Genomic DNA, 13269 nt, shown 5'->3' on the forward strand with positions numbered 1-13269 from the left:
AGTATAGATTGACGACGAAAGAAATATCGAACGAGTTAGTCAAGACACAAGCTTCACATATGGGTTTTTACGCCGTAAACTTTCACCAAACCGATAAAACACGAAAGGAATTGGGATCATTCCAAGAGCAATAAATCCTACCAAAGTCCCTCCCCAGTGAATCCCCAACTTTTGAAACATAATACGCGAAAATAAAGGAAACGTAGCTGCAAAAATCGATCTAGTAAATGTATTCGCAGCGATAGCCGATGCAGCAAATTTTGTAAACGTATCAACCAGATAATTAAGACAACCCTGGAAAATCGTTTCAAATCCGACACCGATCAAGAATATACCAATAAATGATACTATCCAATGAATATTGGCATATGAAGTCCAAGCAAAAACAAATATTCCGGCCGGCATAAGCCAGCCTGTCATCATCATCAAGGGTAATCTTTCTTCAGGAAGAGGTTTTCCACCGTTTTTTGTCAGATATTTCGCGTATCTTTTATTCCAGAAAATATTCAACACACCTCCTGTTACTAAGCCCAAAAACATTGCAATCAAGGGAAGTGTACCAACGGTTCCCTGCCAGTTTCTTGACTGGTAATATGTATACGGAATGGTAGTTAAAACTAAATACAGAATGCCGTATACATAACTAGCAAACAAGGCGATGAAAAAGGCGACCGGAGTTGCCAGCATTGCAAAAGGTCGCAAAAGGTGAAAAGTAACAAACTCCTTTGCGTCTAATTTGTATCGTTCATGAGCAGCATGGAGACCCCAATTTCCTGTGGTTAACCGTAAATTTCGTGCTTGACGAGCTTCAATTACGGGGACGTAAGTTTCATCAATCATGATTATACTAACAAGTAAAATCGCAGACTGTACGATCACTATAAACCATAATGGCCATCTCCAGGCCGTATCCGAACCTTCTGAAAGCAAGCTACTAATGATGGGACCAAAGTCAGCACCACTAACAACAAAGAAGGCATAAAAAACTAAAGCACTGCCTCTTTGGGATGGGTTCCAAAGGTCAGCCAGTACACCACCCGAAGAAACAATGGGAGCGCCAGAAAACAAACCGGAAAAGAAACGAGTGCACATAATGGCGGCCACACTATCAGCACTAGCAGTACCTGTCGTGAGGATTATGGAGATGAAAAAAGGCAAAAAGACACCCATTTTTCTGCCATTCATTTCTGAGAAAGGTGCAAAAATCATAGGGCCAAAAGCAATTCCCAAGACATAGAGCGACGTAGCTAGTGTCGCCACTTCTTCACCGATGTGGTATACGTTTGCCAGATGTTCAGCAGTAGGGGACATTGTCGTACTGTTGAACTGTGCAGCAAACGTTGTCAGTCCGTACAAAGCTGTGTGGACGATTTTCTTCACAGTAGACCAGTTCATGGGTCGTTGAGGGTCATTCTTGTCAATGTCGACCAAAAAAATAACATCAGGGTATGATTTTGGATACTGTAACTCCTCTCCCATTATACTACTTGTCTCTTTTTCGAGAATCGTTAAGCCTTCAGGGAATTGTTCTTGATGTCCCTCCATTTTCGACAATACAAAAGCGGGCTTATGTCATTATGTTTATTATTTATCAGTTTTTAATTGATAATTATGGGAACCTTTTTTCTTTTCTACCCACTATCCTCCACTTCTACTCAATAGCTTACTTTTACTTTGACTTAGCTTGCCCTGGGTAAATTGGAGAAGAATACTGTTGTACTTTAAATATAAACTTTGAAACTACGAAATGTCAAAGACGAGATTATTTATAGTGTTATAATACGATAGATTTCTTTATTACAGATTATAAACAACAGTGTCACAGGCGAAGTCTCGTTGTTAAGAGAATAAGTTTTCAGTGGAAACAAATATACAAATAAACAAGAATAATACTAACATTGTTAGCTTTTTACTACTAGAAAAGAATAGTAATAGTTCCAGGGATCTGAGTCACTAAGCAAGTTGTATAAACAATTTATTTAGCTAGATCAGTCAAATCTTCCAATCTGAAGATTGGATTTTTCAACTAGAGGTATATAAATACCCTGATAGGATTACTAAGTTCCTTAATAACCTTAGTTCTAGATTTTTTAGATTTTCAATCGCAGAAATGAATTTTTACTTTTGTAACAACATTTTTTGATAATACAATATGATTGTTGTATCAAAATACAGTAATATCGTATACCGGTTATGACAATTATGTCTTTACGCGCATCTATGAGCATATTATTATATATCAGTAATGCTGATAGTATACAATTGCTAGTAGTATCGTATTATCAAAAAGCTTATATCATCTATGTAAAGAGCTGCATGTTCTAATGGGGTGCATGTATCATTGTGCAATCACTATTATATTTGAATTGTACAATTTCTTTCTCGACAGCTATAGTGAGGCATAAATCAGAAATGAATTTGGATTCGGCTACAGAGCTAAATAATTGGAGTTTTTCGACTACGCAAGAGGTATTGGCAGAGTATTCTTCTCCTAAAGAAGTATACGAGTGTACACCCTGCATAGAGAGCGGGAACGGTTATGTGCATGGAAATCTCGACACCTTTTGTCATCATATAAGGCATTATCACGGAAGAAAAGAGCTTGAAAGAATGCGAACGGCGTGTACTGCTGCAGTCATTATCACGAAAAAAGGAATCATTCAGAGGAATCGTCTATTTTTCAAAGTAAACTGTGCTCCGGTTGCTGGAGAAGACGGATAGAAAGTTTTTTCGGCGATTGTCGATTCGTCCACATCTTGCTCGATGAATTTACAGTTGTCGTCTAGTTGCCGCGTCAGAGTTTAGACGGTTGGTAGAAGAAAAATTGGTCGACGTGTCTTCCATTCCAGATTTTCACAAATCAGATTCAATTGCATATTCCCAAGTTTTTCGATATATTACGCCAGGGAGTAGTAATTTGTTTGATTATTTAAGTGAAACCAACCGAATGCTTCATTTGCTGAAAAGAAGAGAAGGATATGCTCATTCGCTTATTGGCTTGAGCCCAACTTTGGTATTGTTTCAACATGATCCCGATTCGATCTATTCGTGCATTGGCGAAGCTAGAAATGGGCTACTGGTATTTTAAGAATACAAATTTTAAGGCTAGAGAGCTGTACGTTCTACTGGGAAGACTGATGATTTACACCAGGTATGACAAGACACGAAACATGAAGTTTGCTGAAAAGCCCATTGCAAGGTTTCTGCCCGAGCCTCTTTCCATACTTGCAATACGATACTATGCATTAGTGCGACCATTTGAGTCTTTGTTGAGTTAAGTTATGTAGAAACTCACGACGCCAAAGCGGCCTCCATATATGACAAGGCAATGTTTGTTGTAGGAGGTCAGCTATTGACAACGGATGCTCCCTATCGGATTTTCCCAAGAGTGACTTATGAGAATATTCAAAAGTCATTGGTATTTCGGAATTATCGTCATATTTCCCACTACTTTAAGGAAAGAAATATTGAAGAAGAAGGAGTAAGAGATTCATTCTTTGACATGCAAGCTGGTCATGCACGAAGTACGGCTTTGCTAATTTATGGTCGCACTTCCGACAATTTGAATAACTTGCCGGCGGATTTTTTCACAAACTTTTTTCGGGCAAGTTTTCGATGGCAAGAGCTGTTAGAAATCAAAGACAATAGTAGCGGTGGATTCATAATTGAGACCAGCAAGCCACAAAACAACATTGACCAATTATTGGAAAAAGCTGACGAGATAAAAACGATGCAACAACGTTTGGCGGTATGGAAAGCGAAAGAAGTGCAGACACAAGCACAAACTGAGACGCAGGACGGCGACACTTATGGAAACACCGATGTCGTCGAAAAAGAGACTCGTCGTGGGGAAGGAAAACAATGTCAAGAGCTGGATTTGAATTTGAACACGAACCAAGCAGCGGTTGCTGTTGTACCAAGGACCAGGACAACGACTGAGACTGGGACCGAAGAACAGCAAATACAAAGTAGCCCAAGTTTGTATGCATCACCATCACCATCTATGTGTCCATCTCAATCGACGATTCGACTTTGCGTGTATGCTTTATCAAAGTTTTATGGTAAGCCATCAAAGTTTCGTTCTATGGAGCAACTTCAGTCTGTCTATTTTTCGTATTTGAAACGTGTCAACTTGATCTCGGTACTTGCAACAGGTTCAGGGAAATCTCTATCTTTTTTATTGCCCGCCTTTATTGAAAAGCAAAAGCGGACTGGACTTATTACCGTCGTTCTGGTACCTCTCATCTCTCTACGGCAGGATATGGCACGAAGAGCAAACGAAGCGAAAACTCTGGTTTGTTCTAATGACTGGAAAGTATACAAGCGGACTCCGCCAGATTCATATAATCTACCGGACATGTTTATTCTTTCTTATGACTCGGCATTGACGAACGAAGCACTGTGTTTTTTTGAGAGTCTTGCGGCCAATGGACGGCTGGCCCGCATTGTTATTGATGAGGCGCATAGTTTGTTGACAGATGGCGGTTGGAGGCACGTTTTGTGGAAAGCGTCAAGGTTGTCTGGAATTGCGGCGCCAATCATTCTTCTTAGCGCTACGTTTCCCCGTGAACTGGAGGCTCGTGCTAGCGAGACGTTTTGTACGCACTTTCAAGGAATCAAAACACTAACGGCTCGAAAAAACATTCATTATTTATTAAAGCAGCTTGACAAGGAACAGTTTTTAAACGATCTCCGTGACTTGATGATAAGAGCTGGAGTTTTTGAGGGAAATGGCCGAGCAATTCTATTTTGCCGGACAAAGAAAAACGTGGAGGAATTGCAGGTCAAAATAAATTCTGCAGAAAGGATCGAAACTTGTGCCGTTTCGTATACAGGTGATATGGCAGAGGAAGAGCGACATACATGTTTTAATATGTTTACAGACTTGGAAAGCAACAACAATCGTATTATGGTGGCCACGAAAGCTTTTGGGCTTGGTATCGATTACCCGGAAGTGCGTCTTGTAATTCACTATGGGTCACCGTCTACGTCTATGGATTTTGCTCAGGAAACAGGTCGTGCTGGAAGGGATGGCAAGTTTTCGATTGCTTCTATGTTTTACAGCAAGTATGAAGTGTCTACGTCAGCGTATATTGACGTTAGGATGAAAAACTTCGTTGAGGACAAATCAATGTGCGTTCGGTCGTTTTTAGCAAGTGAGATGGATGATCAATGCAGTGGTTGTGACTTTTTGCCTGACTATGTCGTTTGTTCTCGATGTAACCCGGGATTACTGGATGAAAGAGAAAAAGAGCTGCTCTCTGTTGAGAAGGACAAGGTCAAAGACAAAGACAAAGACAAGGAGACATTGACACCGACACGGAAGAAGAAGCTTGCCAGTGGATCACCACCCACACCGCAAAGCGCTTGTTCTTCAGATGCTTTGTCTGCTGATTCAAAATTGATGAATTGCACAATCACAAAGGATAACGAAGAAAGTGGTGGTAGTTATGGTCGAGTCACCCCAGTAAGTTCGACAAGCAAGACAGATGTTTCGAGCAGCAAATCAGGTCATTCTGAAACAACTTTTTTCTCATCCCCAACACTATCGAAAAGCACTGATGCTAGAAAACGTTCGTTTCTAGAAACTCATGGCGATGTCGATGTCGATGGCGATGGCGATAGCTATGGCGATGGTGATGATTATAATTTGCACAAGAAGAATCAATTGGGATATGATAACCGGTGCGAAGGTGTTAAAAGGCATTGGATGGCCAGTTTGTCAAAGACAAGTTTGTTGGAAAAGTTTTTCAGAGAATTTCGAAAAGAATGCATATCATGTTTTGTTGAACAAGGTGGAAACCGCTCTGTAATACACAAGAATACATGCCCTTTAGAGGTGAAAAGATGCTTTCGATGTCGACAAACTGATCACACGAGATTCAAGTGTCCGTATAAGTTTCAGTTTTCGGGAGCTTGTATGTATTGCGGATTAACGACATTTGAACATTTAGAAGAGGATTTTCCGTACAAGTCAAAGTGCAAATCGTGGGCTAGGGGAAAACTTGGCAAAGTTGCTTTTTTTGCTTGGAGCAATGGGAATTATAAGCAAGCGATTGCTAATCAATTTCTAGAGGGAAATTTGGACGATCAAAATTTTTTTAACTTTATTTGTCAGCCGAGTGGCACGACATCTGAATTTGTGAATGTTGTTTACTTTCTAGTGACTGATATTCTTGATGCTCTCTGAGAGATTGAGACTTTTTCATTTCAAGCATTGGCAAGACGATGACGATGATATGTAAGTCTTTGTCTGTTTATGGGAAGGAATATGTTTAAACATACAACAGAGTGGATCTAGAAAGTTTCAAAGACTTTATGAAACAACATCAAGTGTGTTGGTGATGATGTTTGTGAAAAAATATGAAATATTAAACTTGGTTGAACGATTTCAGTTTCTATAATGTCGTTAAATTGAATGATGAAGAAGGAAACTGTTTCTTTACAACAAAAAACTAAGCAATCGTATTTAGAATGGGGTTAGAATAAATAGGAATCAGCTATGTTAGGTATAGAATAGAGAATGGAAGGATCTTGAAATAAAAAAACGAAAATTGACTTGGATTTATTTTCGTTTGCACGTCTAAAAATAAAATAACTGTGTTGTTTTTTTTGAATCGTTTGAAGGCTCAATTTTGCTATAAAATTAAAATTCATATATGTAAAAATGTAAAAGAATAAGAGTAAACTAAAACTTGTTTGACTCGAGCAAGTCAAATATTCGTCGAGATATTCAAGTTTAAAATTCACATTTTGAAGTCTAAGTCGAAGTCCCAAGTACTAAGTAAAAAGTAGTAAGTCCCAAGTACTAAGTACTAAGTAATAAGTCTAAGTAGTAAATAGTAAGTAATACCCAAGTGAAAACGATGGCCAAGTAGAAACAAATCAGTTGATGAAAATTTGTTTTCAATGATTTCTTTTTGTTTTTTAAAAGTTATTCTTGTTGTTTTTGAAAGGCTTTTCTTGGCTCAATCTCGTAGGAAAACATTTCTTGATATATATAAAAATAGAAAAGAATACAAGTAAATTGATGTTTGTTTCATTCGATTTCGTCGAGTTTTCGTCGACTTATTCAACTTTGAACTTATTTGGTTGATCGAGAGAGCAGTAGCAGTGGTTTGAAAGGAAATTACTTTGAGTAATAAAGTCTGCTATAGTGTTATATAGGACAAGACATTGTTTGTAATATTACAGCAGCATACCATGCTTAATGATATGGTTCAGTAAATGAAAAGAAGGAGCAACACTTGAGCGTCATAGTTTGTTCGGGAGGATACTAACGTAATTCCCTATTACCTCTTTCACGCTACTGTGTCTTTCGCTATATTTGTAAACCCGCTGTTAAACTAAGTTGCTATTTTTCTTTAATGCGCGCAGCCGCAAAGGATGTTAGTATACTATTACGACCACGCTCGTTTTGGTAAAACTATTCTAGCCCCTTTGCTATATGTGAACAACGCTTTCGAACGCGTATGCCTTATTATGGGTAGTAGATTGTACCGTACTTTCGTTATAAGTGTTTAAAGAATTAAATTTTTTTCGTTAATAAACAAACAAACATTCTAAAAAATGGTTGAAAAAAAAAAAAAAATGAAAAAATGAAATACAAGTACTAAAACTATATTAAACTATGGAAAACGATAAAAGAAAACATAAATAAATATAAATAAGTAGAAAATAGAGAAAAATCGTAAAGAAACTCATGAAACTGTAGAAAATCAAATGTACTTGCTAGTACTTGCCAGCGAACGTTTGCATTATACTGTTGCTGTTGCAACACTGAGAAATACTTGCAAGAATTATTAGTTGAAATAAACAAATAAAACTCGCAAAATGAACAGAGCGATGTTGATTCTTGGTACTATTCTCTACAAATTTATATAACTATTGATTTGGTTGCGGCAGATGTGTTTTCAAACATTCACTTACGCTTGCACCAATTTGTACATTGATTTGTAAAAAGATACAATATTTAATATTTTTTGATCGCGAAAGCTTTTGCACATATCTCGCACAAAAAGTATTTGATTGTCATATATGTGAAACTACCATGCAGCTTTCGGCTAAGCCGTTGTTTCGATTGGGTCGTTGGACAAAACGTTGGTATTCGGTTTTTTTTTTTTTTCAATACCTCGGACATGTAGGATGGTAACCCAAGATAAGGTTTTTAACAAATAAACGCTGAACACATTACACACATAGGTCATACAGCTACAAACTTTTGTATTGCACGTAGCACACATCAGACACGTCAGATACATCAAACACTACACTAAAAACAACAAAAAAACATTAGAATACATATAGAGGAAGGCTTTTCCGTTTGGAATCGTTGAGTTGAGTTTCGTTGAGTTGAGTTCAGTTCAGTTGATTGACAGACAACTCGGAGGACGTGAACAGAAAAGGTAGACAGTAGAACCAAAGCAGTTCAGTATGATACAACACTGTAATTAGTATTTTCAGTGGAAACAGAAAAGTAAGACTGCAACCATAAGGCTTGCAAGGGTTCACTTTTGCAAAAAAACAAACGCTTAGTATTCACACTCAACCCAAGGCATTTGGCACACGGCACACGGCACACGGCAAATGACAATTCCGCCTACAGTTTGTAGCACGGTAAGACTTAACATACGACACTTTCGCGCTCGCAACCCAGGCAATGATTTTCGAATTATCATGTCGTTTATTTCAAGACTACTTGGGTTGGAAGTCAGTCAGTCAGTTAAGTTAGTTTCGTTACACAAAAGACAACGGACTACACAAAACATAAAATAGGCCCAAACCAGAAAAATAATTAACCCGTAACCCGTAACCCATAACACTTTCGCTCACATACCCTTAACCCAGAGAACCCATATACCCTTAACCCAGACAACCCAAGTACCCTTAACCCAGACAACCTGTATACCCTTAACCCAGACAACCTGTATACCCTTAACCCAAGTAACCCCGGTAACGGTTTGGGTTTGCAAGGCTGTCGCTCGTTTTCGTTTAGTTGGGGGATGAGGTAACCATTACACAAAGACAACAGTAAATACAGAATGAAAAAATAAAAAGCAGCACATAAATACTTACAGAATGAAGCACAAACAACAAGAAAGCGTTTAGCACTTGGATTCAACGCATAGCTAATAAAGGATACACGTTACACTGTACACAAAAAGAAAAGCGAAAGAAGGAAGGACGGGACTTGTTTGCTAAAAAGATAAAGATAAGCAGAAGAGGGTCGAGGGGAAGTCGGAGAGATATGGATATACATATAGGCGAACAGGCAGGGCAGGGGGGAACCATTTGGGTTAGACTTGGATATACTTGGAGATACAGTCCCAAGTATATTGTCTTGGTCGCAAGCACAGGCACAGGAAGAGAGAGAGAGAGAGAGAGCCAGGCTTGGTAGTAGTAGTAGTAATGTTTGTCGGATTACCAAGTTAGAGTCATACAGTATGGACACTAGATGTTGGGTTGGAAATGAGTCTTGAGAGTTTGTATATGTTTGTAATGTTGTTTTTTTGAATAATTTGTCGCTTCAATGTTGATGGAATTGATGGAAAAATAATTTTTGTTTTATATATAAAGATAAATAAATAAAAAGTATATTGGTAAATTTCTTTTTCGATTATGTCAAAGAATGAGCGAGAAAAACAACCAGTATTTCAAATCAATATATGTAAAAATATAAAAAATTACTAGTAGGAGAAGCCATTTCTTGGTCGATTTGAAGGAGAAATGAGTGAATAATTCGCGATGAAAAGTTTTAACAGATGAGGGAAATATAGCAAAGTGAAGTGTGGTGGAACCCAAGGTATTGGTAGTATACAGAGTTGAAAAAAGAAAAAAGAAAAAAAAAGGAAAATAGTAATGAACGAATCAATATGAATATTCGCTGCAAATTCGTAAAATGAATTTATTGACATAGGCATACATACACAGAATATATAGGAACTGGTGGAAGCTAGGAACAATGGAGGTAGAAGAGGAAAAAGACAGCTGAAGACGAGATTTGATTTGTATTTTTTATATTATACAAAAGGTAGTGGATGAAAGAGAATAAAAGAATAAAATAAAACAAGAAGAGAAAGACTTGGTCGGTGTTTACGAGAAGCGATCGGTGGTCGCAAAGATGCATACACACACTGACACTTACACTGACACTAAAAAGAGAGTCGTTAAAAAATAAAACAAAAGTAGTTGGTTGCATAGGTGAAGGAAGTGGAACTAATAGAAGTGCAAAGCAAAGACACAGACACAGACACAGACCAGGCAATGATAGTAAGGAAGGCAGTAAGTAAGTTGGATATTTTTTTTAATTTTTAAAAAAGGAGATAACAAGACAAGACAAGACAAAACAAAAGGAAAGAAAATATAAAAACAAAATAAAAGAAATATAAATAAATAGAAAGCAGGGAGTTTGGGAGCGAGGAAGAGAGAGACACAGACACAGACACAGATAAAACCGACTAGTTGATTGAATTAGGGTAGACAAGACAGGATAATAAAATAAAATTAAATAATTTAAAAAACAAGAGTAAGATATTTGATTAGAAAAGAAAAGACGTAGAATTGCTTGAGTGAAGCAAAAGATTGTTGACAATACGAAAAGTAGACATACCAAGACACACACTGTGGAAAGATCGAAAGCAAGTATGAATGGAAAAATCAAGTTTCAAAAATGATAAAAATAGAAATATTAAAAAATCGTAAAAATTAGGGAGGGAGAGATAGAGACGAAGGAAATTACAAAAGGAAGAAGACAAACACTTGGGCCCAAAAGTGCATAAGGACAGAGGCAGAGAAATAGGGAAAAAAGGAATAAATAATAAATAACTAAAGAAAAAACAACTAGCATAAACAAGCAAAGCATTCGATGATAGATCAATGATAAAAGAGAAAAGAGAAATAAATGATAAACAGAGGGTAAGTAAATCAATGGGTGGGGAAGAATGGTAGATATAGTAGAAAAGGGACAGCCAATCGCTAAAAACAAAGTAAATAAGAAGAGTATACACACAGAAAAGAGAAACAAATCGCAAGTGGCAACAGAGAGCCGTAAGGCACAGAGAGAGAGAGAGAGAGTTGGATATAGAAGATGGGGGTAGGAGAAAGCAGGGCACAAGAGAGAAGAGACATTGGCGACACAGACTGACACAGTCTAGATCATTAACATATTTGTAGAATTGCATAATTGAATATTAACAGGAAGGAGAATCGCAAAGACAGTCATAGACATGTAGACATGTAGACATCAAGACATAAAGACAGACAACAGAACTTTGGAATAAACAGAGACGCAATAAGAGAAGAGAGTCGGTAAAAATATAGCGAGACAATAAAAAAATAAGTAAATAATAGAAAAATAAATAAAAAATGTGCACATAACGGAGGGATGTATTCGCAAGACAAAGTTATAGAGTGAGATACAGTCGGAGAGAGAGAGAGGGAGGGAGAGCTAGAGAACAGAAGACGAAAAACAAGGGAGACAGACAGACAGGCACACGCAAGACATAGACAAGGTAGCTAAGATAGGTAAAAAAAATATAAATAAATAAAAAAAAAATATAGAAATAAAGAATGAGTTGGAGATGGAGATAGAAGTAGAAGTAGCCAGGCATTCGTATGTGAACACATCGAGAGAGAGAGAGATGAGGATTCTCGCAAAGCTTTGGAGAGGCAGAAAATAGAAATGGAAAATAGCTAGTAAATTGTTATGTAATTTGTAATTTGTAGGAAAAAAGGATCGCAAAAGAGAGAGAGAGATAGAGAGGAAGAGGGGTCGGGAGTGAAGAGAGTGGCATGGCATAGGCGTTGGACGTAAGACGTAAGACATTAGACATATTGAATGGCAAAGGAACAGAGGGACATGGATGGGAAGCATGCACAATTGCAAAGTAAGAAAAGGACTTGCATTGAAGGTACACTAACACAGCAGCACAGTAACAACCGTTGAAGAGGCGAACCGGTGAACAGTGACATAACACATGAACAAACTAAAACATTGTTGAACAATAACAAATCGTTGACAATTGTAGAGGGGAAGAGATGAACAGTAACACATCGTTGAACAGGTGAACAATTGAACAAATGAACAGTAGAGAAATAGGAGGTACACTAACACATTAACATATCGTTGAACAGTTGAAGAGGCGAACAGTAACATAACACATGAACAAACTAAAACATCTTTGAATGATAAGAAATCGCTGAACAGTCGAAGAGATGAACAAATGAACAGTAGAGAAATTGGAGGTACACCAACACACAGTTGAAGAGGTGAAGTGTTGAAGGTAACCCAATACATGAACAAACTAAAGCATCGTTGAACAATAACAAATCGTTGACAATTGTAGAAGGGAAGAGATAAAAGGTTGAACAATTACACATGGTTGAAGAGGTAAGGAGGTGAAGAGTAACATAACACATGGTTGAAGAAGTAAGGAGGTGAACAGGTGAACAAATGAAGAGATAAAACATGAACAAACTAAAACATTGTTGAACAGTAACACATTGTTGAACAGTCGAAGAGATGAACAAATGAACACATCATTGAACAATTGCAGAGGAGAAGTAATGAACAGTAACACATCGTTGAACAATCGAAGAGATGAACAAATGAACACATCATTGAACAATTGCAGAGGAGAAGTAATGAACAGTAACACATGGTTGAAGAAGTAAGGAGGTGAAGAGGTGAACAAATGAAAAGATAAACAAAGTAAAATAATTTAAAAGAACTATATAAACGAAGAAAATAGAGCACAAGTGAGTGGCTTGGTGCATAAGGCATAACCCGGTTCTGGCAAACTTGGAACATATGAACCGATTTTCACCGAATAGCACACTCGAACGCAATCGCAAAAATGTAGTAGCGTACCAAATTTCATACGCACTGTCAGAAAATAGTGCAAGCTAACATACCTACCATAACATAACCTACCGCACCACACAGCCCTCCACCGAACGTCGAACCCCCTCCCAACGCTAGGTTACGGTTACCGAGTGTGAGGATAAAGTAAAGACAAGCGAAGCGACCCCACCCCCGAAGTTACTTGGGTTACTTGGGTTACACTTGGGTTACTTGGGTTACACTTGGGTTACTTGGGTTACTTGGGTTACTCTTTGGGTTACTTGGGTTACACTTGGGTTACACTTGGGTTACTTGGGTTACTTGGGTTACTTGGGTTACTTGGGTTACACTTGGGTTACACTTGGGTTACACTTGGGTTACACTTGGGTTACTTGGGTTACTTGGGTTACTTGGGTTACACTTGGGTT

General features: G+C 37.9%; 2 protein-coding genes across 2 annotated transcripts; one reads left to right on the top strand and one right to left on the bottom strand.

The window, feature by feature from the left end:
• Positions 1–39: 39 nt before the first annotated feature.
• On the bottom strand, positions 40–1545 carry SOMG_04079 (spermidine family transporter; the record flags this gene model as incomplete). The annotated part of the gene is made up of 1 exon (XM_056182866.1): positions 40–1545. The coding sequence occupies one exon, from the start codon at positions 1543–1545 to the stop codon at positions 40–42; it is 1506 nt and encodes a 501-aa protein (XP_056038500.1).
• Positions 1546–3328: 1783 nt separating this feature from the next.
• tlh2 (RecQ type DNA helicase Tlh1) lies at positions 3329–6190 on the top strand (the record flags this gene model as incomplete). Its single annotated transcript, XM_056182867.1, has 1 exon — positions 3329–6190. One exon carries the CDS (start codon positions 3329–3331, stop codon positions 6188–6190), a length of 2862 nt encoding a protein of 953 aa, XP_056038028.1.
• Between the last annotated feature and the right edge of the window lie 7079 nt (positions 6191–13269).

This window comes from Schizosaccharomyces osmophilus, chromosome 2, assembly GCF_027921745.1.
Source record: "Schizosaccharomyces osmophilus chromosome 2, complete sequence".
Lineage (NCBI taxonomy): Eukaryota > Fungi > Ascomycota > Schizosaccharomycetes > Schizosaccharomycetales > Schizosaccharomycetaceae > Schizosaccharomyces > Schizosaccharomyces osmophilus.